The 24,774-nt window shown below is 40.8% G+C and overlaps 1 protein-coding gene across 3 annotated transcripts; it reads right to left on the reverse strand.

Moving 5' to 3' along the window:
- Window positions 1-3,411: 3,411 nt before the first annotated feature.
- LOC131701681 (highly divergent homeobox-like) lies at window positions 3,412-23,002 on the reverse strand. Of its 3 annotated transcripts, XM_059001067.1 has the most exons (11): window positions 22,784-23,002; window positions 19,648-19,973; window positions 18,348-18,494; window positions 16,959-18,185; window positions 15,263-15,316; window positions 11,935-12,081; window positions 8,417-8,618; window positions 6,734-6,816; window positions 6,224-6,304; window positions 3,963-4,085; window positions 3,412-3,686 (listed from the first exon to the last, which is right to left on the reverse strand). In XM_059001067.1, exons 2-11 carry the CDS (start codon window positions 19,681-19,683, stop codon window positions 3,549-3,551), a joined length of 2,238 nt encoding a protein of 745 aa, XP_058857050.1. In that variant the 5' UTR covers window positions 19,684-19,973; window positions 22,784-23,002; the 3' UTR covers window positions 3,412-3,548. The 3 variants fall into 3 exon arrangements, with proteins under 3 accessions (XP_058857050.1, XP_058857051.1, XP_058857052.1); XM_059001068.1 differs by lacking the exon at window positions 19,648-19,973; XM_059001069.1 differs by lacking the exon at window positions 18,348-18,494.
- Between the last annotated feature and the right edge of the window lie 1,772 nt (window positions 23,003-24,774).

Below are 24,774 nucleotides of genomic sequence, written 5' to 3' on the forward strand. Positions count from 1 at the left end.
GCTAAATAAACAAATAATAATAATAATACACCTGAGGGGGAAAAAACAGCCATTGGATCCAAGCCATTAGTGACCAGGCAGTTGACCAACTGCAGCTGTGAATTGCATGCAGAATCCCCCCACCCACCCTTCTAATGGAAAGGGGAAGTCCAGTATCAGCTAACTGCTGTGGTATACATTATTTATTCATTTCAAAAGGGTAGCGAACACACAAAGAAAGTCCCATTTGTACAGTTTCTCTTCTGTTAACATTAGGGGAATATGGACAAATGATAGTCACTGTTAAAAACAAATGCTGTAAAATTACAGAGTAAAGGGCTGCAGTGTAACAGTTTTTTCATGGTACATTTTTACTATTTTGCAGACATTTACTAAAAACTAAAGAAAAATCAGTAGGTTACGGTTTCAATATGCTGCATTATATTCAATTATTTGAAACAGCTATAAAATACAAAACACACAGAAATAAAACATAGATTTGCTGCTATGAATCGGAACATTATGTAGTCGTTTCTTTTTGTATTAGTAGTAATGCATCAGAGACATGTTCCTGTGTGTTGCTATGGACACCCTTTGGTGTGGGTGGATTTGTTAATTGACAGCTGACCAGAAGCCCACAGACTGCCCAGAAACATTACAAAACAAACACATTCCAGAAGAACATGTTAAAATACTACATCTAGCTGGATTTCAGTTCCGTATGATTCTCTCCATCATTATGTGCTATGCTTACTAACTATTCCAGCTAGAATTGCGTTGGAGGAGACCCTCTGGAAGCCTGAGCAATGCTAAAATGCTAAAATGCTTCCCCAACTCACTACCCCAAATCCCTTTAAATTTCAATATATACTACCATCCAATAACAACATTTACAATAGATCAAATTCTTATATTTCTTTGTTAAAACCATGCTTTAGTTTTTGTTACAATTAAAACCAAAATTGAATTACTGACAACATGACATTTCAATAATACACAAAGAGCTTTAAAACACGACCAACAGGACCAGACTCTTATTTTGCATGTCAAGGTACGTACATTTTGCACCAAAGCACTTTTTCCTGTTCACTGTCTATCTGTCAATAAATATACACCTTCCAAAAAGGTTTTGAATTTGACTGTTTATTAGCGTGCATTGAAATGGTGCAAAACTGAAATTGAACAGTTTATTCATGCAACTAAGCTGTTTCTTGGTGGTTTTACAGACATGTGTCTTTGCACTTGCTTCTAAATATGACCCCTTATCAGCAGGGTCCCTGGGGTAAAGAAAAAAGCTGTGTAAATATGTATTTCAAATGAATTAGCCAGAAAATATCCAGCTGAGATCGGGGTGCCATAATCACACGTTTGTCACACATGGTCTCTCTTGTATGCACATCCACTTCATATTGACATGTTAATTACCTCCAAAGGAAAACCCTGATCAAGGTGTCCCCTAGTAAAAGCATAGCAGTGTACTAAAGCATAGTGAAGCCATGGTAAAGCATTGTAAAGACCAATGTTGCATCTTACTGAATTCATTTAGCAGCGAAGGCCCTTCAGGTACAATGGCTGTTCACTTACATGAAAAGCCCGCTGTTCAGAGACCATGGCTGATCCCAAGGCCATGGCTGGCATCTCTTCACTGTGCGGTGAACAGCACACAGCTGGCTCCTCACTCTGTGAACCCCAAAGCGATCTGACTACAGTGTGTTCTTTAACCGTGCATATAAAAGTATTTCAGAGGCTTAACAAAATACCAACACTTTCGAAGCAGTTTGCCTCTGAACTGGCCTTCAGAACTTCCACTCTCAGCACAGTTCAGACTTGGCCCAGTTCATTAAACTGTGCTGTGCGCATTCCCTTAATTTAACAGTGGTTGCCTTACTCCTTACTTACTCCTTCTACCTGTAGAAAACTTTTTTTTATATCATTTGGCTGCCCCTTATAAAACAAATGTATTTGTTTTAAGTCTCTGACAGACTGACATAAAGATGATAATACCAGTGTACAAATTACTGGAGTTTCCCCAAGTAATGACTCTGTAGGCCATTGCAGAGAACAGCCTTCCAGATTTGATTTCCTAACTGCCCTGAATGAATTAGAGATGGTAATAACTGAGGACCGGTCAAGAGCATTTCAAACCCTTTGCAGACCAGTAAAAACCAGAGCTATCTTGGATATCGATCTTGGCCCTGTACCTTATTGATAATATGATGATGTTTTTGTATCCCTTATTGAGCCGAACACACTGTCACAAAGTGGGGTGGTCCTGTGAATGCACAGCAAGTTAAAAAAACATAACTCAATGGCTCCTGGAGTACAATATGCTCTTGTCTACTGTACAAAGAATGGTACTGTATTCTAATCTAGAAACATCCTCCTCTGTGGTCTAGCACATAGAATTGTCAGCTTGTAAATAAATGTACAAAGAAGGTCTTGCTAGCATTATGAGCCGATGGATATTTAGGATGCAGTACAGTGGAGCTCCTGTAGGTCAATAAGTCACAGAGAGAGTGTTGTAATGGGCACAGGTTGGCCAATTTGAATGACGACTGCTTTTTATCCTTCAGAAGACACGAAAGCAAAAACTTGCACTCCAGGAAGCTTAGCCCTCCCACGCAACCATCTTTACCAATGTACTTTAAGAGGCTTGCACCAGTACCTTTCATAGTGACTCACCTTTTGTTTTTTCTTTCTTTCCACACAGTCCAGGGTCACGTAGCTCTCCCTTACCCAAGTCAATTTGTATTACGAGTAGCAGATAGCCTCTTGAAAAGGGCTTTCATTAGAAGGTCACAGCAAAAGTACTAGAAGCACTGAACATGATGTAGTGTACCAGTTGCAGAAGTGTGTTTTGGAGAGGTACAGTGTTTATATAAGCACAGAAATAAAGAGAGTGTTGCAACGAGGTTAATACTGAATCAACGGGCGTTATTAAATTGGTTGAATTATCATGGATCTCATGGATTGGTTCTTACAATGTTCATTTCAGAGAATTTTAATTCTTAAGCCGTGTGATGTAAATCTGCAGCAACGGCTCAGTCCATTATAACTAAACATTTTCATTAAAAATAAGTATCTGGTTCTACAGCAGGGTAAAGCAGCACATAGTTTGCAGCCTTCCTTCCAGGTAGTCTGTTATACTTCATTTCACCTCAGTCTTCAGCAAGTTACTGGCTGTTATTTGGGGAAACAGCTGGTTGGTTAATGACAGAATTTCACTCCGCAGGGGGAATGATCTAGGAAGTGCAACAGTGTTCGTGAAAGCAATACATGCAAACAGAGCTTTCTTTAACCTAGTATGGTACTAGACATCACACTTAAACAGTGGTAGCAACACGTGGGGACGTATCTCTATAACCCTGTACTTACTCTTTAAGGTCACATTGGTCATACAAGCAATAGAAGAAACAAAACAAAAGCCATTGCTGTGAAGTATCTATTTTTTATTTATCATTTCCTTGAACAAGGCAGTCATATGCAATAAAAAAAAGGCATTCCCATAAAACAGTTACTCTTGCAACACTGAGAAGGCAGCAGTGCCTAGAAGGGTCTGGTTGGCAACGTCACGTGTCTGCAGCACCTTTCTCCTCTGATACAGAGGAATAAGTTTGGATCATTACCATGGGTTCACTCTGCTCTGAAGATACATGGCTGAAGTCCCATTCTCCTTCTACTTCTTGAGGTAAACTCAACAGCAGCGCCTGTGGAAACAGACAGGCCACACGATCACAAACACTGCAGGGAAGGTCTCCGTTGTGTGTAGAAAATGAGACTTCAAGACATTGGCTGCAATTGGAATATTTGCCCCACCTAATGGCACTACTTTAGAAATTCCAGTTACAACATCTACCACCAGGGACGCTGTGCGCTGCGCAGCAATCCCATGAGAAGTGAATGCATGTCACAAGTATCAGAACGGGAGAAAAATAAGAAACTGTGGTGCTTCTTCATGTCAATAGGAATCAGCCAAGCCTCACCTGTTGCTGTTCTGTGTCGTTTGACTTCACAGCGGCTATGAAGTTCCTGGTAAATGTCTGGAGATCGTAGTATCTTTGTTTTTGGTTCTCTAGCTCTTGCTCAAGGTACTGGACTTCATCATGCTGATAAAACAAAAGGAACAAAAGAAAAGAAGTAAATACAACTTACTTAAAAATATCCCACCCAACAGTTCACAGATAACATTTCAAAATCTTGCTTATTTCAGTCTTCTGCCTATTTTAAGTGAGGATGAGGTTACAGATACCAAGGTACTCCAGCTGTTCATCATTATTATGGATATCATTGGGGTACCATGCTCTTGTCAGACAGCATGTAAACTTTGAGTCAGTATGGATTACAGGTTTCACATCAAAGTCTTCCAAATAATTCCACTGCCTGATGCCGCATTTCTATTTTCCTCTGTTCCTTGTAGGGTGCATTTCTATAAAGAGCATTATTTATAATACTGCAGTAGGACGGCATGAACATCTGTTTTTATAGATCTCACGACACGTTTTCAGTCTGCTTTTTGAAAAAAAAAAAAAAGCGATCCTATTTGCAGTCAAATGAAAAGATCATACAGTGCCACACCATCAAACCCAGGAGATGCAGAACTCGGGGTTTTGTGACATTTAGCAAAAGGTCACATCAGTCCCCTCCTGTACACACAAGAATACAATAAGCCAGCTATTCGATTCTGCCATTAGCTACAGACATCTGAAACATCATCCTCCACCCTACACACATTGGCCTTTGGACAGCAAGGGTGAGCAGAGCCAATACATACAGAGTTTACCTGCCCATATAATCCAGGAAATGCAAGAGTAAAATGAGCGTTTATTCTCATGCTTTCAACCATGGTGTACAATTTTGCTTTTACAAAAAAGCAGAGGTTACATGGGCGGTTGTCTAATTCTTATTTGACCGAGGACCTACAGCACAGGAAGCAGGGGTTTAAACTTGCTAAAACAAATCTGTAGTGTTGTAATTAAATGTTTTTTTTCTTTTTTCAATCGCAATTGGATGAACGGTTCTCAACTGTGACTTATGTGAGTATGTATATAAAAAGACATTTCTCTGTTTCTGGAGAAAAGCCCATAGAAGGAATGTAGAATTATGTTCTGTGCACAACCTGGCACAGCTAAAGCTCAGAGAACCCTGGGAACCACACCCACTGGTTCCTCTTGGGGTTTAGTGTCCTGGGGCTATATATATATTATCATTCACTGGACTTTGTGCTGGGAAAGGCAGTTTTCTTCAGATCCCATCTGATCTTGTTAAAAACTAGGAAATCCTCTTTAAACAGATTTACAGCCCAATTTTAACTGCTGTTGCCTAGAGCAGCTAAGCAGGAATGGAGCTAGAGTACTGTGGGCTCCCCCACAGCCACTGGCTGTCTGATCCTATGCCAGCAATATGCCTAACTACATGTATTTAACCTTTTAACTTTTAATAAACTAAGGTTCTGTAGGTGGCACAGGTCACTTTCTGGTATACTTTTATTGGCAATAGGTAGGCCATTGCCTTCATCAGTTTTTAGATGGTTTTTAGATGGAAATGATCAAAATATGGTGTTTTTTAAAATACTTTATATACCAAAAGTATAGTTCTGGAGTTTGTATGCGTTATAAGGCATCCTGTAAACTGTTCAAATCAAACAACAGCAGACATGAGAATCACAGTACATGTATTGCAAACAAAATACAGTAAACTGCACCATGAACATTCTAGTGAACATTCTTCTCTCTGTGTTCTTTTGGCATTTATAGGATAAACATTGGTTACTATTTTTTGGTTTGTTTTAGGTTTTTTTTTTTTTTTTTTTTAAATTATGTTTATCTGTTAAAATCTGTTAAACGCTTGTTATAACAGGACTGGAAACAAGGAATTCTAGATCTGAATTCTAGATCTGAATTCTAGACCAAGACATTCTAGATCTGAAACTTAATTCAGCCACGTAAATCCTAATATGATCTTACTGTACCCTGTTGTACTAAATAGCAGAGAAAATAATTTCTAAAATGAATAAATAGCCCCCTCACTCTAATTGCCAATCTCGTCACATTAAAAGTTCAGATCTCCAGCCAGCGCTGCCGCAGTGTAAACAGTTCGATGCTGTGAATATTTACACAGGCCAGTCCGCCGAGAAGAAACGCTGCGTTCTGTCTGCAGCTCCTGCTTAATTCTGAGCAGAGTGCTTCAGTGCCCAGCTTCAATCCCACAGTTCATTACCATCGCCCCCTCTTCCAGGGTACTTTACCTTGTATTCAAGCAGCGTTTGCATTTGCTCGAAATCAGAAGTACCGCCGTCTTCTTCATCGTCATCTATTATTTCTATTTTCTGCAAAAAAATTAATTTTAAACAAATACTCATAAAAAAATATTTAACATACATCTATTTCTTTTTATGTGATGTGGGAAGTCCCTGTACAATTTTACAAATTTTTTTTATGGCCAGGCAATAATCTCTTCTTTTCCAACAAAACTAATAATTCTACAATAATAATTCAATGCTGTCTCCATAAATAAAAGTTAGTAAAAAGAAAGGGCGTGGATAACACACTTGTTTGGTTTCCTTTTATCCATACTCACATGGATAAAAACAACCTTTCACACACTCACATACACAGGAAGACTCAAAGAGAGGTGGCCGAGGGGCAGATGAAAGCGAATGTCACGTAGACTGCACTCACCTACACGTGAGTCTGGAAGAGGCACACACAGATAGGCAGACCGTCTCAAAGAAAAGAAATAAAGAAAAGCCCCGTACCACATTGTCGGCTGAGGCGGCGTTATTCGTTTCTCCATCTCCATCTTCCCCACTCTCTCTCTGATACGCATCACTCGCCCCGTCTGTGGGAAAACACTGCATTCACTTACAGATTCATTCAGTACTGCTGTGGCACTGACAGCCATTTAAAAAGGTACTATTCACAGAAAATAAAGGAATGTTTAAAATACATTTTTAAAATGGGCTAGCAAAACATTCCTTAAAACAGCCCCCGAAGTTTGTTTATATCAATATCCCTGCTCTATTTGACAAGTGCTAGAATTGTAGCACTCAAATATACAGATTGTCACCTGTAGCATACACTTCTGTGGAAATACACATGCACATAAAAGCTGCCCATGGCAGCCCCATACCCTGGGTTGTAGAGGGGTATATATCCCTATGCCTCAGGCACCTGTCTGGAGTTTCACCAGTCACCAGCATAGCAGAAAGCCTGCACTGTTAACACAAACAGACTTTGATAAACTGTTTTTAATTACTAATTTGCTTTGGTTGAAAAGGACTTGGGCACGGCTTAGAGTGGCCTTTGTTAGACGAAGCTGACACGCACGTTTCATTCCCGTCACCCTGCTAGATTTGAGTCATACAAACTGCACAGGGGTTAACACAAGAGCTCTCGAATCGTGAAGTTTCAGTTGTGGTGGGGGGTGAAGATGACTCAGACTTCAATCTAAAAAGAAACGCTCCGGGAGCAGACAGCTGACTACATCAGGGGGTAGAAGAGAAACCTTCTAACCAAACTCGGACTTACTGGGAGGAAGTTAACCCAGATTGTGAAAAACATGACATGGTCAACAATATTTATGTTGAATTATTTTCCTATACATGCATTGTCTTGTATAGATGTTTGGATGTTTCTATGCAAACAAATTGGTGGATTGATTTTATACTGCAGCGCAGCGAGATGCTTCCTGACGCAGAAAATCGACAGAAATTCAGTAGCCTAGCATCTGTTAAAAAAAATAAAAAATAAGCCCCTCTAATGTCAATTTGTGTTTTAATAGAATGCCTGAATTAACATGAATAAAAAATATATATCATATGTAGCCGGGTGTTTAGAAAGTGGACAGCAGTAACTGTGTTCTCTCTGGGCCCCACACAGAAGGAAACGCAGAGGAAGGTGGGGAGTGAAAGGGGATGTTACTGGTTATTCTCATCATATGGACACACTGGAGCAGAGCAGGAGAGCTGGGGCGGCCAATGCCCCAGAAGCTGTCCTGCCAGAGGGGGTCGTCCTTTCCCTGGCCCACAGAGGGAAGGGATTACAGGACATCAGTGACATGAACAGTCTCTCTTCTACGCAATCCCAGGAGCTTCTTTAAGGCAGTTTGGTTGCAGTCTCTTTTTATTTTATTTTTTTCATTTTTTAAGGCCTATTTTTATGAATGACAAAATGACAGAGCATGAGCGGTTTTGTCAACTCAAAAGCGTGAAGAAATCCACAGGCAAACAACCACCCGAAACGTCTATACATGCAAAAGCATAATGCAAATGTAAAATCCATCTAGTTCATAGTTTTCAATGTGATTATTACATACCTGGTGCAGGTAAAGAACTTGAGATACAAGACTCAGGCAGGAGTGGGAAAAGACTGGTTGGACATGATGGACAAATAATCTCATCAGTCACTAAGCAAGAGTAAGGATGGGAAATAACACTGACCTTCAGACAGACAGATGGACACCTCGTCATTGTGGTCGCTGTCCTCCGCCTGGTCTGACGTCTTGGGTGTGTGCTCCCCTGGGGTCAGCGTCCCCGGTGACCCCGGATCTGGTTGGTCAGTGAAGTCAGCTGGCCCTCCTTTTGGGGGTGGGATCTCAATTCCCATGAGGCGGTACTTCCTGCGGCGGTTCCCAATCCAGGTCTGTGTTGACAGGGGACAGGGGGACCCGTCAATATTATATATATTATTTCTATTTTTACAGTCTATGTTTAAATTGCACACCGATGGTAACCTGCATGTGTGTATCTTAGAACAACACTTAACTGATAAGGACCTCTCATTCCTGCAGCCAGCAGGTTTCACCTAAAGGTCTCTGCAATAGAGTTCCTACACATTTATATATTTGATTTGAAATCAACTTCCACACATACTGGCACCTGCATAGCTGGTGCGCAGAGGAAGAAGAGCTGTATTTGCTAATCAAACTGCAGTCAAGACAGCCAGTATAATTGACAAATTAAATGTTTTTCAGCATGTTCAGAGAACTAACATTCTGGGACATTAAAACCTGACATTATTAAAATGTATGAGATACTATGATGAGACTCTCAAATTTGATTATTTTAAACTGCTGTCAGGAGACATCTTTATTTCAATTGTCTAATTGTTATTCTGTCTTGTTTTTTTTTGTATTACAAGACAAGACGCAGGTATATAGATGAATTGTACGATTTTCTTCTCTGCAGCTCAGAAATGTTATCTCTCACATGGTGGTCCTACACAAGTCACTTCTCACAGTTGTGCAATTTAAATCATCGTTGGAAATGTGCACAGGGAAAGTGACAGACTGCCTGCTACTGTTTTATGTAAGTTCCTGATGCGTAGATACTGAACAGTGTTGTGCAGAACTAGAAGATGTAATGGATAAGAGATTACCGGGGGGAAAAAAATGACTCCTTGGAGATTTTTCACAGCTAATTTGTATCCAATCCGGATCTTGGTGGTCCAAATGGACGACAAATCGGAATTATTCTGTCATTATGAGAATCTCTGTGGAACTGCTACTGTACAGCCACCAGGGAAGTGAATCGTGGTCTACTTTCAAATCTAAACGTACTTGTTTGTAAAAGCTTTTTTACAAGCGCCATGCATTGTTACTGTATTATTCCATCGCACTGCAAATACTAACCACCCATTTGGTCTCATCATAAAGCCATGGGGACGGAGCACGTTTTCAAGACCAGGAGAAGCACAGTATATCATTTCAGAAAACAAACAACATGCCCACCAGGGGGAGCTGGGTTCACTGTACAGTAAGTACTGTACTTCATCAGGTTCATCTATGAATTCCAGCGTTCACTTTCTGTACAGTTCTGGAAGCCAAAGGGCACTTGCAACCAGACACCCAGTTTAATCAATATCAGGTAATCTGACCAAAAACATTTAACTTGTACAAAAGTTAATACATGGATCAGCTATATAGAGATGTGATATCTATAAAAGGGGCAAAGTTAAAACATCATTTTAACATTACAAGTACAAGAAGGCAACATGAATAAAAAGGGGGGGGGGGGGGGGGGGGGCAGGCAGGTTAACTCAATTTTTTCAAATGTTATAGATACATCACAAACTGATTTTGTACTTGTGAAATACCTTTCTTGTGTCTTGAATTCATTTCAATCTACAATTATGTCAGGTTTCACAAAGATCTGAATTCATTTACCATTTGTTTTGCTTCTTCAACAAGAAGAACAAGAAAAAACCTTATTTCCCCTAATTTATCAACAGAGATATTAAGAGTGCATTGATCTGAATGAATACCAGTACAATGCACAGAACAAATCAGAAAACCTGAACCCTAGTCTTTCCTTGAACTTCAGTCCTGTGTACTCAATGACACTCAATTTCAAACAACATCTCAACTGTGTAATCAACCCCTGGAATGGATGAACCCGCTATTTCTATCCCACGAAACAGTGGACTTTAGAAAGGGTTTATAAGTTGCACATCTCTCCTCATGTAGCATATTCAAGAGCTGTGTGTTAATCATTAATAGTAATAGACCTTCTTCCCAGGTCCCTCTTGGCATGTTCATATCCTCTGGGTCTCTTTGTGGAGCTTATCTATAGATTATTCAAGGTATAGTTACCGCCCCACCCCCACCCCCCAGGTCCCATGACTGGCACCGGTGAGGTGCAGGGCCTCGCCAGCAGTATACTGTAAATCTCACCGAGAAAATAATCCTTCAGCTCGATAGCTGGGCGTTCTGCCAACAACGCACCCCATACTGTTAACTGAGTTTCAGTCAGCTTACATTCCTACTGGAACGCAAAGTCCCAGTGCTCTTAAACTGTTACACTGGTATTGGGGAATGTCACAAATATGTATGTCACTGCACACTTTGAAAGCTGCTGTATTGAAGTAGCTTCTATTTCAGTTGTTTAAAATAACGATTTGAATTGCTTTATAATCTAATACATTTTGAACCGTGTGTCGCTTCAAAATGTGTGCAACTTCTCTTACTCCAACTATGTCCCACATTTTGAACCGCTTTGAAAAAGTCTAGGGAAAAAAAAAAATCTAAAAAAAAGTGGGGGGTTTGTTGTAGTTTATAAAAATATTAAAAATAGTATTAGATAAACTTAACCCAAGTCTGAACACGGCTGTTGAAGAGGGGGCCGTGTGATCGAGGGTCACTATTCTTTCTCCTATTAATATTGTTACATGAATGTAAACACATTTGGTTTACAAACGTTAAATGTTAAAAGACAAAACTAGAAGCCACTGTTGTGTTTAGGCGATTGTCAGCGGAACAACATGTCATTTTCTGTCATCAGTAATGGAATATTCTGTTCACAAATTGGTGCGGTGGGGGTGGGGATTAGCCCCATTCGTTTCCTTGGAGGTCACCTATCCAATTACTGACCAGGCCTCACCTTGCTTAGCTTCTGAGATCGAGATCCAAGTCCAAGGTGGTTGCAGACAATCTGGTCTCCTTTGTTGTATACAGTAGTGCAGTTTTGTCTCTGGCAATACGTGTAAATAAAAATAAATAGGAATTTCGAAGGCAAAAATGCATTTTGTGTGGGAAGTGGAGGGAATTCTCCTCAATAAAGCACAATAGGAAATGGGTTTGGTGACAGGAACCTGATCAGTTATTAGGTTTAATTAACAGGCGCTCCATATCCCAACCTGCGAGGCGGCTCTGCTTTTCCCTGTTGTTTCTGTCAATGAGGCCAGCTTACGTAATCGCCCCATTCCTTCCGAAGCGTGCTAGCAAGACTCCCCCTCTGAGATTCCATTTTCTTTTTGTAGCAGTGCAGATGACTTGAGCCCTGACCCTCGCGCTCTATATAAAGCAACTGCTGACGCGGCGCCCCATTATACAGAAACATCAGATCTATTTCTGGATTCCCCCTCCGGTGTAGGCTGGGCTGTCTGTCTCTCTCAATTTTCAGAGGGTTTCATCAAAGCAGGCAGCTCAATCAAAAAGCCCCCTCCTCCCCCCACCCCTCACCTTGATTATCTCACAGTCCACGTTCAGCTCGGTTGCCACAGCTGTGATTTTCTCCCTGCAGACAGACCCCAAGCTGGTCATTCCATTATCCCAGAATTTCTTCAGCGTAGCCAAGTCTCGGTCACTGAACTGTGTCCGATCTTGTAACTGGAAGAAAAAAAAATGAAAAAAAAAAAACACCCAGTCAGCAATTAAAAAACTGTGATCCGAGATCCCCAGCATACAAGAATTCAGTGATCCGTTTTCTAGCTTTCAAAGTACTGTTGTGGCACGAGCTTTTCAGAGTTAAAACCATGTAAGAGAGAAGGAAGATCATGACTTTAACCCTTTCCACACTGGCGCCCCCAGTGTTTTCAGTGGGCATTATATCCTGGATAAGACTTCATTTGTACTTGGTTTGTTATAGAGAAAGCAGGTTTTTTAAATTTTTTTATCTGCCCTTTATCTGTCTTTGACCTTGTCTGGAGAATCCCAAATGCTAGGTAGAGTAGGTGGGGCTGGCAGAGCTGAGGTCACATTGTCAAATGATTTGAATGGAATGAAGAAGCATGTTTATTCTAAATACTCAAAATAAAATACATTACTTATCATTTATATATTATGCAATGGAAGCTCTGTTTTGGGGGGAGAGAGGAGTGTGTTATTAAGTTAATCATGAAGAATATATTTTTGTAATGTTTTTTTTTGTTTGTTTGTTTGTTTTTAACAATGTGGACAGAACAATAATCCTGCACTTTCATGGGGTTAATAACTGCAAATGTCTTGCCACTGCCACAGGTTCTCTTTGGACTAGGGAATGTCTGAATACCCTCACGTCCCGATACAGCACAGGGCCAGGGTCTCTCTGACAAGAAGCATGCATGCTGAAAGACACTGTCTGACTGCCTAATCCACACTTACAGGGCACGTTAGCCACCAGCACCCCCCCCCCCCCAGTGTGCAAGCTGTTCGGTCTCAACGGGGGGGATCTGCTGGTACTGCAATGTTAAGCAAACACTTATCGAGCTCAGTTGCGCTATATCGGACATGAGCAAGCATGACCTTAAGCTCACACTGTGTCACCCCTGTGAGCAGATATCAAGTGACTTCATGGCCCTGATCATCAAACCAGACAGCCTCCCTCTCCCTCTCTGTAACTCACTGCAAACATGAAAGAAAGCTTCTTCTTATTCATCCTGTCACAGCAGAGGCGATCACAGGCATGCATTCTTGTGTACCTTTTTGTAGAGAAACAAGCTGCGATCGATATCCGAGCATCTCTGCTACAGCCTCCGTGGATAGCAACTCATTTATCATAACTGGTCTGCTTTGACAGTTTCATTCTCCCATTGGTCCAACCAGCTCCAAATAAAAAGAGCTTGTCAGGAAATATTTACTAGATTCTAACGTGATTCTTCCTTTTGATTTTTAAAGCTTAAGGCAATATATTTACAAATCATCTGTGGGAGACAGGAGTATTATTTAACCTGTTTATTAAATAATTTTCACCCCATTTTTTCCTGCAATGAATTCTTGGGCTAAAATTATCCACAAAGGAACGCAGCAAATCCACAAGACCTGCAAGCACGTCATAGCATCAGAAGATCATGCTGAATGATTTTCAGGCTTTAAGATCTTTTAACATGAAATATAAATGCACCCATGACTCAACAGTGTCATCACTATTATTAACTGAAGCTTGAAGATTTATTGCACATAGCCTACCACGTATTCACAATCTTGTCAAGTATCTTTTGAATCACCTGATGTAGAGAGAACACTACAAGTTATTTCTTACATCAGCTGATTTCTCATGCCTTTGCTATCTGCTTAGAAAATAAAAAAAAAGATCTGATCATACCACTGAATGAAAGAAAAAGATTGATTCACAGCGAGATTATTCCAGGCCTGCACCCCAGCCCTGGCTGCATACTGCTGCTGCCTGGTATTGATGTATTGATGGTAGCAGCCCTTGGACGCACTAATGAGAGCTGCTGAGGAGTGATTGCACAGCTCCCCTGCCTTTCATCTGGAGCGCATAGAAAAAGAGAGAGCTATTTTGGGAAGCACAGTGTCTGATCACTACATGCCAAGATAGCAAAGCTTTTTTCCCCCTGAACTTAACCCCGACTCGTCCGAATAACATGCAGGAATATGGGATAGCTGTCTTGAATCTAATTTCCATAATTGTAATCATCATTCGTATTGTTAGTAGATGTTTATACAGGACAGATCCACCATTTCACCTTGTCCCCATTTACAGGGTTATGGGAACAGATGCACTCTACTGTGGCTCCTGGAAGGCTAAACAATGTGTTAGGGTATCTGACCACAAATCAAACTGAAACTGCTGCTTCTTTATTTTCAATCATGTGACCTTTTAGGACACAAAACCGGTTACAAGGCAGTGTGGTTGTGGCTCCAGTTCTCCCATAATGCCATTTGCTTTCTCATTTTAAGGCAAGACACATATAGTGCTTGCAGATGCTGTATGGCTCCCGACTACAGCAAAATGAAGAGTGCAGTGGTATGAACCATTACATTTCCCTTCCACAGTCAGGTTTTTTTCTTTTTGTCAAAACCTTTTGAAGCTCCATTTATTCACAGAAAACAAAAGCAAGGGTGGAAACAAGACCCCTATTGCATAGCAGTCACCCATTCCAAGTTTTAATACAAGGTGGATTAGCTACAGTATATTGGTAACAAGTTCAGGTGTGTCTTATTAAAAACTCACAGTAGTAAATCCAGGAATGGATCAAACTGCTATGCAATGGGGGTCTTATTTTCATCCCTGAAGAGATTTGGAGAATACAGTGATCAGTTTAATTTTAACTGGGTAATACTGCAATTATTTTTTAAAAGGTGAAACCAAGTTTCTAATACCTGGTGCTAAAACTCTCAAAAAAATGCAATGACATCATTTGGCCACCAGTAGGTACTGTGTGCAATGCATGACCCCTGTTAAAGTAAAAACACCTCACTTTACACCAAAGTGCAACACTGAGCGGATTAAAGAAATTCCACATTTGCTCAATTTTGTAATTAAGAAAGTAAATCAAAGGCCTTTTTCCTTTTTTTTTAAAGCTCTCTCTTCCATATGGGTAGGGCTTTAATTCTAATACGAACTGCAGTCTGAACGCTGTGGTACGGTGTAACAGAGCTCACTCGTCTCTCCCAGTTACACGCAGATGATAGGAAGCTTTGGGAGGGGTCTGAAATTGCACACCGACGTTTATCAAACACAATAGCAATGCAAGCTGCTATACCAGTGCGGTCTGCTCTCAGATCACACCAGCATGTCACTGCCAGGCAGCTATCAAACACGAATGAGACACAAACAAACACTTACTGTTCTTTTTCTGGAGTTACTTGTAATCCAAGGGACTGGTAGGTTCCCGGACGCCTGCAACTCAAAAAGGAAAAAGAATGGTTTAGCCAATATTCCCTAGATATATCACCCATAACAATGAAACACTCAATAGTGAAATACTAAAAAAAAAACAAAAAAAAAAACATAATAAATCTAATGACAGACATTACAACTAGAAGTCAAATGACACAGGAAAAAAGACTTTTGTTATGTAATTTGTTATGTTATGTATTACATTTCTTTTAGCATTTCTGAAAAATAAAATAAAATAAAAGGGTGGATTCAAATGTGTTTTTAAATAAATAGATAAATACATTTCAGCACTTGCTGACCCAAATCAATTCCCTGTTTTATGCGGCTGGGCTGTAAAGAAAAACAAGTGACTAATAACTATAGTTATTTGCACAGCCATAAATAGGCCAAAAACCTGTCATGTCATGTCATGTTTATTCTTTAGTATTATAGCACCTGGTGAAATCGGGGTGGAGGACAGAGGAAGAGACTTTCTCCAGGGGACATTTTGAAAACCAGATCAATTAACCCATGCACCGTTTGAGACCTGTTTAAAAATGAATACTATGTATGATGTCTCCAAAGATGCTGGTCTCAAATGGGGGTTGGTGGGGGCAATAGAAAATATTTCAAACTTGCTCAGCTTTGTAAGTTTAATCAGCACCCCCAGGTCTTTATAATGCACTGCTCTTAACTTCAGCGAGTGCTATTAGGATCAGCTGTAAAGCAAACACCAAAACTGCAGTGCCCCGCACTTATTAAACACCTTGATAGAATGCCTGCTTGGCGTCCGTTTACTACTTCCATAATATGGGATTCTGTGGTGTGGATGAGAAAGAAAACCTTGTTGTTAGTCCTCAAAGACTTGACATTGCCATTCTGTGAGGCAATAGGCCTGCTCCCCCAACTACAGTACTTACATGAGTAGGATTTTTTAAATCACACCTTTAAGCTTTGTTGTAACTCAGGAAACCATCTTAAATCGATGAATACACCTAATAAATAGTAATAGTAGCCAGAGTGGTAGTAGTCGTAGTAGTGGCAGTGGTAGTATTTCTAGGTGAAAGGTGCAATAGCTGCAGAACTTGTAAAAAACGCACAACAGTCACATATGTGGTACATGGAAAAACTCCTATCCTCCTGAACCACCCAACATCCAATGAGCAGTTTTCTGAGACTTTTAGGCTTAGCAAGTGAATGCGGTTAAGGCTCCAGGGCTTTGCATTGCATCCTAAAGAGGCAATGACTTTTACAGCTGAGCAGTGAACTGGAAAGCAACATGGAAAAATACACTTTCCTGCTCTGCATTTTTATCTGCACATCAGCACACCAAGCCCAAAGTTTCAGTTTTCTGTTCTTTCTCCACTCACCAATAAAACATGTTATTACTAAATAATGCACTTTATATTCTGCACTAAAAAGAGACAGTGAACCAGGAAACAGGGGCTGAAGGCAAAAGCAGGTTTTCATTTTATATTATTCTTTATAAAATACATTCTACAAACACTCCAGTTTAAAGGCACATCATGTAGAGTGTGCTATTTTCTTTTTACCTTTTTGATGCTGAAATTATGGTAGACTCATAATACAGGGGACACAGTGATTGGGAGGATGGTTCATGTGTCACATTATATATAGCAACTAGAGAATCAGACAGACGAACCTGGTAGGTGCCCATTCTCTGGGGTGAGCTGTGGCTGCTAGGTGCGGAGTGAAACTTGGCTGGGTAGTTACTGCGTGCTTTGACACCACTGCCGCTGTTGAAGACTGCAGCCGAGCCAGGAGGGTAGTGGGAAGAGGTTGACGGCGTCTGGTAGTCCCTGCTGCCAGGGTAGAGAGAGGTGGAGGACAAGTCTGAGCTGCCCGGCTGTGATCCTAGTGTCCCTCCAGCTCCAGCCCCACCCCCACCCCGCCCTGCCGACATTGCCCCAGGGCTGTCCCTCAACCGCAGAGAACTAGGATCAAAGACACCGCTGGGACAGATCTGTATCTGGGCGCCCATGCTGGCCAACTCCTCTTCCCTGGCATACTCATCATCAACATCACCAGTTTCCATGGCGATAGAGAAGCAGCCAGAGCTCTCCACCGGCCGGGACCTGCCGTGCTGCTGCTGAGGGGGCAGCGACTGTCCGAAAACCCTTGACAGCTGCTGCTGCTGTTGCTCGCTCCCCCCAGGGGCCAGGGTAAACACCTGCTTGATTCTGACGTTCCCGGCTGGGCAAGAGTCCCGCATCCTGGACATTGAGTTGGAGGGCTGCTGATCAGAGGGAAAAGGCCACTGCTGTTGCGCGTACTGTCTATCCCAAGCAGCTGTCCTAGGGAGGCCCAAAGACTCGACCGACTGGGTGCCAGCGGCAGGGAAGCTTTTCTTGACGTGGCAGTAGACTGCATTGGTGGGGCTGAGCTGTGCCGGCTTCCTTGGAAGTGAGACCGCCTTGCTGCTGAAGGAATTCACTGGGCTGGTGGTCTTCAGCTGGAGATCACGTGGCGGTTGAAGTTCAGTCTCGCTGCGGCACTTAGAGACAGTCTTGTGCATAACGTTGTTGGTTTGGGAGGCTGTTTCAGCCCGGCTGGAGGACTTCGCCAGGGTGTAGACGCCAGTGACTATGACATCACTGCAGCTGCTGCTGCCGTTGTTGTTTGTGGTGTTGCTGTGGTCAGTGATGCTACTGGAGGAGGAAGAGGCTGCTGGCAGGAGCTGGGTCTGTGATGCCCCACGAAAGCTGCTTCCCACACTGCGCACCGGAAGCTCTGTTGGCAGCACCACACCCCCACCCCCTCCTCCCGCACCGCCACTGCTGCCACCCACAGTGTGATTGGACGAGCTGTGCGGAGAGCCATTCTGGTCACTCTTGGCGGTCAGTTTCCGTCTTTTGTTGCCGACCCACGTCTGCAGAAGTAAGCAAACAGATGGTAATGACAGATAAAATGGTGTAATCATGTGACTTATAGGAAACTGATCCAGAGAGTAACAAGCCACTGCTGTGTTGAAGAGGATTGTTAATTTCCTGCGATACCCAAGATGGTCTGAAGCCAGTCCTGGTTCCCTTACCCGCACCACGCTGAAGTCCAGTTTAGCCTCCTGAGCGCACTGCAGGATGAGCTGGAAGCAGCTCTTACTCTGATTGGTCATTCCATTGTTGTAGTACCGCTGCAGAATCCGCTGCTGCTCGAGAGTGAAGACGGAGCGCAGATTCATCTAGAGGAAACAAATGTACAGATTCCCTGCCTAAAATGCTTATTTGCACTATTTAAAAAAAAAAAAAGGATAATAAAACTGTTACCAAGAAAGTATCAAACACTTTTGCAAAAAACTATTGTGTTTTAACTGCTTCTGAGAATTCCTACAGTTTATTTGTCATTGGCCACTTCTTTATAGTACAGTATTTTCAAAAAAACATATTTAAATAATCCTAAACCTAACCCTAAATGGAAAACAGAAAGTCATAAACATAGACGTTTCAGAGAGCTCTCAGGGACACATGGGTGCTTTAAGCCTCTGAGTTTTAAAAAGCCACCAGGATGTGTTGACTCAAACAGAAAGTGATACGAAATAAATCTAAACAAGAAGAAGAAGAATACACCCCTAGTAGATTAACTGTGATGGCATAGAGCTTTTGTTTAAAGAGCACTTTGGGAAAGATTAAAAGTTATTGTGAAGGGGAAGCGGGTCTGCAAAAAATGTAGATTTGGACAGACAATGGGCAACGTGACTCTTGGTCTGCCACCATTTTAACCCAAAATTATTAAGGGTCACACCTACTAGTTCATGTAATGCAATGCCACCAATGAGCATTAGCCCCTTGTTCTGGCAGCAAGACAACTCTTTAGATGTTTGCTTGCTTATTTTTTAATGTACAGTATGATAAAAGTCAGAGTGCCAGTATTATTTATTTATGTGTTTTTAACTTTCATGATTCAGAAAAAAAAAAAAGGTCCAGTTTGTTGACTCCAGCTCCTACTATTCCTCAGAGAAGCAATTTTATTGGTCTTTTGGGGAGATTTGCATTCCCTCTCCTCTTCTGAGTGTGCTTTTGATAACTGATTTAAGCGAATGCTTTCATTGTGGTGTGTTTTCATATTTATCTGGCGCTCAGTCTCCAAAAAGAAAAAAGAATAAAACACGCATCTCAGTGGACAGATATCTCTTTATGATTCGGATCAACCAAGCCAAGTTTTTCTGGAAAAAACAGAGCTGTTGGCCTAGTGGTTAGAGCTGGGGGACTGGGAGGCAGCGTGGCCTAGTGGTTAAAGATTAGGGACTGGGAAGCAGGTTCAATCAAGATTTCAATAGGCATATTTAAAACCTGCATTGTTACACGCGTTTCCCAAGTCAAATATGTTATACTTACATTTTCCATATTCCTTTTGTCTTTCCATATTTCCATATTCTTGTCTTCTGCGCTTCTTTGAATGATTTCCAGGATGTTTCGGGTGATTACCTCGGCCCTTCCTGAGCTAGTAGGCTGGGACCTCGAACTGCAAGTTTCTTGACCCTCCCTAAAATGTAGGCTTGCCTCCCTGGTTTACAGGCATGTGAAAGACTGGACACTATCCTGTCCTGCTGCTACCATGCAAAAGAGCAGCTAATCTCCTAGTTGCAATTACTGTACTGGGTCATTCAAGATTGAGGTGAAGTTCTCTTTTTCTTGCTTTTGTTTTCATTTTTTCTGCTGTCCTATATATATATATATATATATATATATATATATATATATAGAGAGAGAGAGAGAGAGAGAGAGAGAGAGAGAGAGAGAGAGAGAGAGAGAGAGAGAGAGAGAGAGAGAGAGAGAGAGAGAGAGAGAGAGAGAGAGAGATTTGGTTTGTTAACTTGCTGGATATCGCTTTTGGAAGGGGGAAGGGGGTGTATTTGTGTCTCGTTTTAGCGGGCGTCCTCTCTGCGTTTTTGGGTAACCTTGGATTTCTGAAGTGGATTTGTCAGTTAGTTCTGGAAAACAAGATACAGGGTAATTGAGGTAATTACTGCAAGCATGGTGGGGAAGACATTTAAACAGCCATTTCAAAAGTGTGAAGACAAGAATATGGAAATAAATACAAACACATTGTGTGTGTGTGTGTTGTCTGTGTGTATGTAATTGGCCAAGTTTTATGATTTCTACATGGTTTAAATTAAAGCTGAATCTGGAATTGATGGGATACAAAGACAAAGGACTATTGTGAAGGAAGAACAACTCTGTAACATAAAAAAATAAGGCTGTAAAGGCGAATGTTTAAACGGTAAATTGAAATAAAAAAATCCTAAATCCATGGTATTTTAAATAACATTAAACTGAACATGTTCTGATTTAGTCTCAGCAGTGTCTTCATGCATTGCTAACCACTGCAATGGAACAGAGCTGGAGAAGCCAATGTAAAATGTAATAGAAATAAACAGAAAACCCTAAAAGATTAATATAAATAATAAAACCAGGTGAACCATTTCATTGAAAAAGTGTAGGATAGTTTAGAACAAAAGCAAATGACGGCCCTGTTTTTCAAACGCAGGTAAATGTTGTATTTGTATATACAGGTGTGTCCAATCACAGTCTGCAGGGTCTGAATGCATGTTTAATTAGTTCAATTAAACAATTTAGAACAGGGTTTGAACAAAGACCAGGAGTTGAAGAGCCAACTTTGGCCACCCCTGGTACATACTGTACATGTATATATTATGGGAAAATACAAACTGTTTCATAACTTGAAGGTTGCAGTTACAGTATTCTCTAAATGACAAACCACTGAGAAAAGCCAAAATGACTGGTCGACCTCAGGCTGGTTTAAAATGAAGCTTTCACACTTAAAGGTTAACCATGGTTATAAAACCCATGTTCATTCCTCCTATTAGCAGTAGCAATACTGTATATATGCCTATATTTCAAAAGACAACACTACTGATTAAAAATTGCTGCTGTTTCATGCTACCTAATTACAACGTGTTCCAGTTTCAACTCCAATGGTCTTTAGAAGTTACGTCATGTGATCTAAACCAAAGGTACCAGGATGTTGTATATTTACATAACTGGAATTCATAAAAAAAAAAAAAACAGCAAATGAAAAACCTAAAGATTTTCAGCAAAATATAAGGTGGGCCAGTTGTCAATGTAAATAAATTGAATTTAAAAAGCATTAGCACCCATTTACAGTGTTTATACAACCCAATTGATAAACTAAAATATTAACAATCCGTAGAAACATGAATTCTTTGAGGAAAAAAAAAAAAAACATCTTTCAAACACCCAGCCCCCTAACCTACGGTTTCTCTCTTTTTTCGAATCTGTTTTAAAGGAAGGAGGAGGCTTGTTTGCCTCCAGCTAAGCCATCTTGGGAATGTAAACAAACATAGGATGCTCAACAATGTCTAATTTCTACAGTGCACGGAAGGCTAAACTATGGAATCATGCAGTAAACACTGCGGGAATCATATCTGAGAGTGAAATGAAAATATTGTGGTACACAGCTGCTTAGAATAAAACAAATATTATTATAAATTAATAAACACCGCTAGCAAACCAACAAAATAATTACAGCAGAACAACTGCAACAGCTCACAGCAGCAATTATTTATACATATGTTTCTCAAAACATTAACATAACTGATTAATTAATTATAAGTGTTTTAAAAGGAAAGGGACACTCATTTATAACAGTTTAAATTACGTATATTCTTCCAGATTCTTAAAGACCATACATGCCAGATTGTGTATTTAAAATGTAATTATTTATTGCAATGGTTAAAGTAAACACACAACAAATATAACAACGAATGCATAACAGTTTTAGCCAAAGTTTACTGTATGCTGACTGTACTGTACTAATCTGATCATGTGCAAAACCCAAAAGGCCGTTTGCATTGCGTAGCTGAAACAGAATTTAGTCAATAGAAACGGCATTACAAAATACAGATATGTTTCAAAAAAAGATATTGGACAAAGTGAACAACCGAATTAACGTGCAATTATTCTGCAAATTGACAAACAGTAAAACCAAAGCGCAAGAAATAAAAAAACAGTTAAAAGTGTGGTTTACACAGACGAGCTGCGGCAATGAAAGGGTTACGCAATCCTTTCCCATGGTAAAACCGTCACCTCACTGCGCATGGCTGCTGTATTTACTATTGATTGCATTACAAAGAGCTTTGGTGAGGAAGAAGAAAAATATCCACCCAGTTCAAGGCAAGGGCAAAACTGATCACCGGAATAGAAACCACCGACAGGAAACGGGCGCGTTCAACTTTTAAACTTATCGCTCGTGGTAAGGCAGACACCTCCTCAAAATTGCAAAGCCAGCTCGACTGATGTAAACCGGGCGAGCTGCCGAAACGAATAGATTGCAGGCCCTGGAGGCCATGCGCCTGAATACAACTAAACTTTTTCTTTAAATGTCTTTTGTGGTTTTTCTTTCCGACTTGGACGCAGTTTCAGCCCTTGCCTTTCCCGGGAAGCAGCAGTGACGCCTGGTGAAAAGTATGAAAATTGTGTGGATAAATACCTTGAGAGAATGCTTAATTCGTGAGAAATCAAGCGAACGCTCGAATTCAGCAGATTTCTTCCACACTCCCTGCGCCAGACAATGAAATCAAAACGTCCGATCATCAATTCTAATCATGATTGTGACGTGGCGCCAGACAGGAGCCAATGGAGGCACGAGATCAGGGCCGTGACAGCCGCAGCCGGCTGAAAACTGAGCGCCGTAGTCCCGCCCATTGACTTTGTGAGGAGAGAAATACAGTCTGCGTCTGCGTGTTTGTGTTTGCTTTTTATTGTAGACAGACTTGAAATACGTTTTTCTTTTAGGCTGCGATCGGCGGTGCGTTATCTAAAAGGTTATCGTATTCTAAACTGGTCTTAAAATGTATCTGCTTATGTACTGTATGTTTTCGAAATAAACGAGAAGGCCGAGTGCAATTGCAAGTGTGTCTCTCCTAGGCTCTGCATAAAGTGCATTTTCATTGTGCATTCAGTTTAGGGTGAAGAGTGCCAGATTTTCAAAACATTGCCAACCATACTGTGAAAGATTTTCTCTTCTAAATGGAGAAAAGACCCGTTAAACTTGTATGGAACTGCTTTGACAAGGTTTTAAATAGCATTCAGAATAAATGTGCCCCCTCCACTGCTGATTCGTTGTTTAACATGCCTTTTTATAGCTGATTTTACAATTTAAAGCTTATTCTGTGAAGTTATTTGTCAAAATGTCTCTTACGAATATAATTATAGTAAACAGCTTTTGGTTTTCAATATGAATAAACTGTTGGTGTTATGAATTATTTGTACACACGTTTGCATTGATGTAGCCCTGTTAATGTTGTTGCACATTAGAAAAGAATGGCTGCAAAATTCATAATTATTATTTATTTCTTAGCAGACGCCCTTATCCAGGGCGACTTACAATTGTTACAAGGTATCACATTATACATTATTCAGATATCACATTATTTTTACATACAATTACCGATTTATACAGTTGGGTTTTTACTGGAGCAATCTAGGTAAAGTACCTTGCTCAAGGGTACAACAGCAGTGTCCCCCACTGGGGATTGAACCCACGACCCTCCGGTCAAGAGTCCAGAGCCCTAACCACTACTCCACACTGCTGCCATAGTTGTTGTTCCAAATCTGAAAACCTAGCTTTGGCTATTGCAAAGGCAGTCTCTTAAAGGGTACCTCGTACCATCTGCATTTCAGAGACCTTTCATTGTTACGTGTTGAACCTGCACTTCGTTGTTCTCTGTTGTTGTTAGATTGTCATTGATCACATTTTTGAGAACACTCTTAAAATGAGTTGTTTTTGGAACAGAGCACTGGGTGTGACAGTATTTGTCCCCCTCACCCCCTCTTCAGCAGTGGTGTAGTCAAGCCGGAACACAGTTCTGTTTTCTATAAGCAGCTCATCATAGTTCTGTGACAGACACGTATAGTAAAGCATTCTGAAAAGATGGAGAAACGCATTGGAAATACTTGTAGAAATGAGCTGAATGCATAACCTATTATGTGTTACTAGAAGTTCAGCATGCACACAGAGTGTGAATTTGTGTAATAATTCTTGTTCAGTACCTTAGTGGTGATTTAAGACTACACCACTGCTCTTCAGCTGTGAGTAAGCAGAAGATCTTTATACAAAATAAGGTTGCGGAGACAGGAATTACAGCTGCACATGCCTAGTGGCAAACTTCAAGACTTCATGTTGAAAACACAATTAATGTACAGCAAAAAGATAAGGACCCCCTTGTTGTTTTTGTTGGTGCATATCTGCCCAAGCTAGAAAAAAAACTTCCAGCCCTGTTTCACTGTGGCACTGCTTATTAATGCTTATAATGCAATATTAATGCCGTCTTCCATCTTCATACTGTATAGCAAGAATAATCACATGATTCCTGAAAACGGTTTCTTAAAGCATCAGAGTGGCTTCTCCTGTACACCCGCAAGTGTAGGATAGCCATTTAGAAAGATATCATTCTCTGTATAATGCATCTGTTTCCCTTG

The sequence above is a fragment of the Acipenser ruthenus genome, chromosome 26 (assembly GCF_902713425.1).
Source record: "Acipenser ruthenus chromosome 26, fAciRut3.2 maternal haplotype, whole genome shotgun sequence".
NCBI lineage: Eukaryota > Metazoa > Chordata > Actinopteri > Acipenseriformes > Acipenseridae > Acipenser > Acipenser ruthenus.

Coding starts and splice junctions, on each gene's coding strand:
- LOC131701681 (XM_059001067.1), bottom strand. CDS start 19,683: ATGGAAATATGGAAAGACAAAAGGAATATGGAAAAT. Junction 8,619..11,934: donor TGGACTGTGAGATAATCAAG/GTGAGGGGTGGG, acceptor CTGTCAACACAG/ACCTGGATTGGGAACCGCCG. Junction 3,687..3,962: donor ACGACACAGAACAGCAACAG/GTGAGGCTTGGC, acceptor CTGTTTCCACAG/GCGCTGCTGTTGAGTTTACC.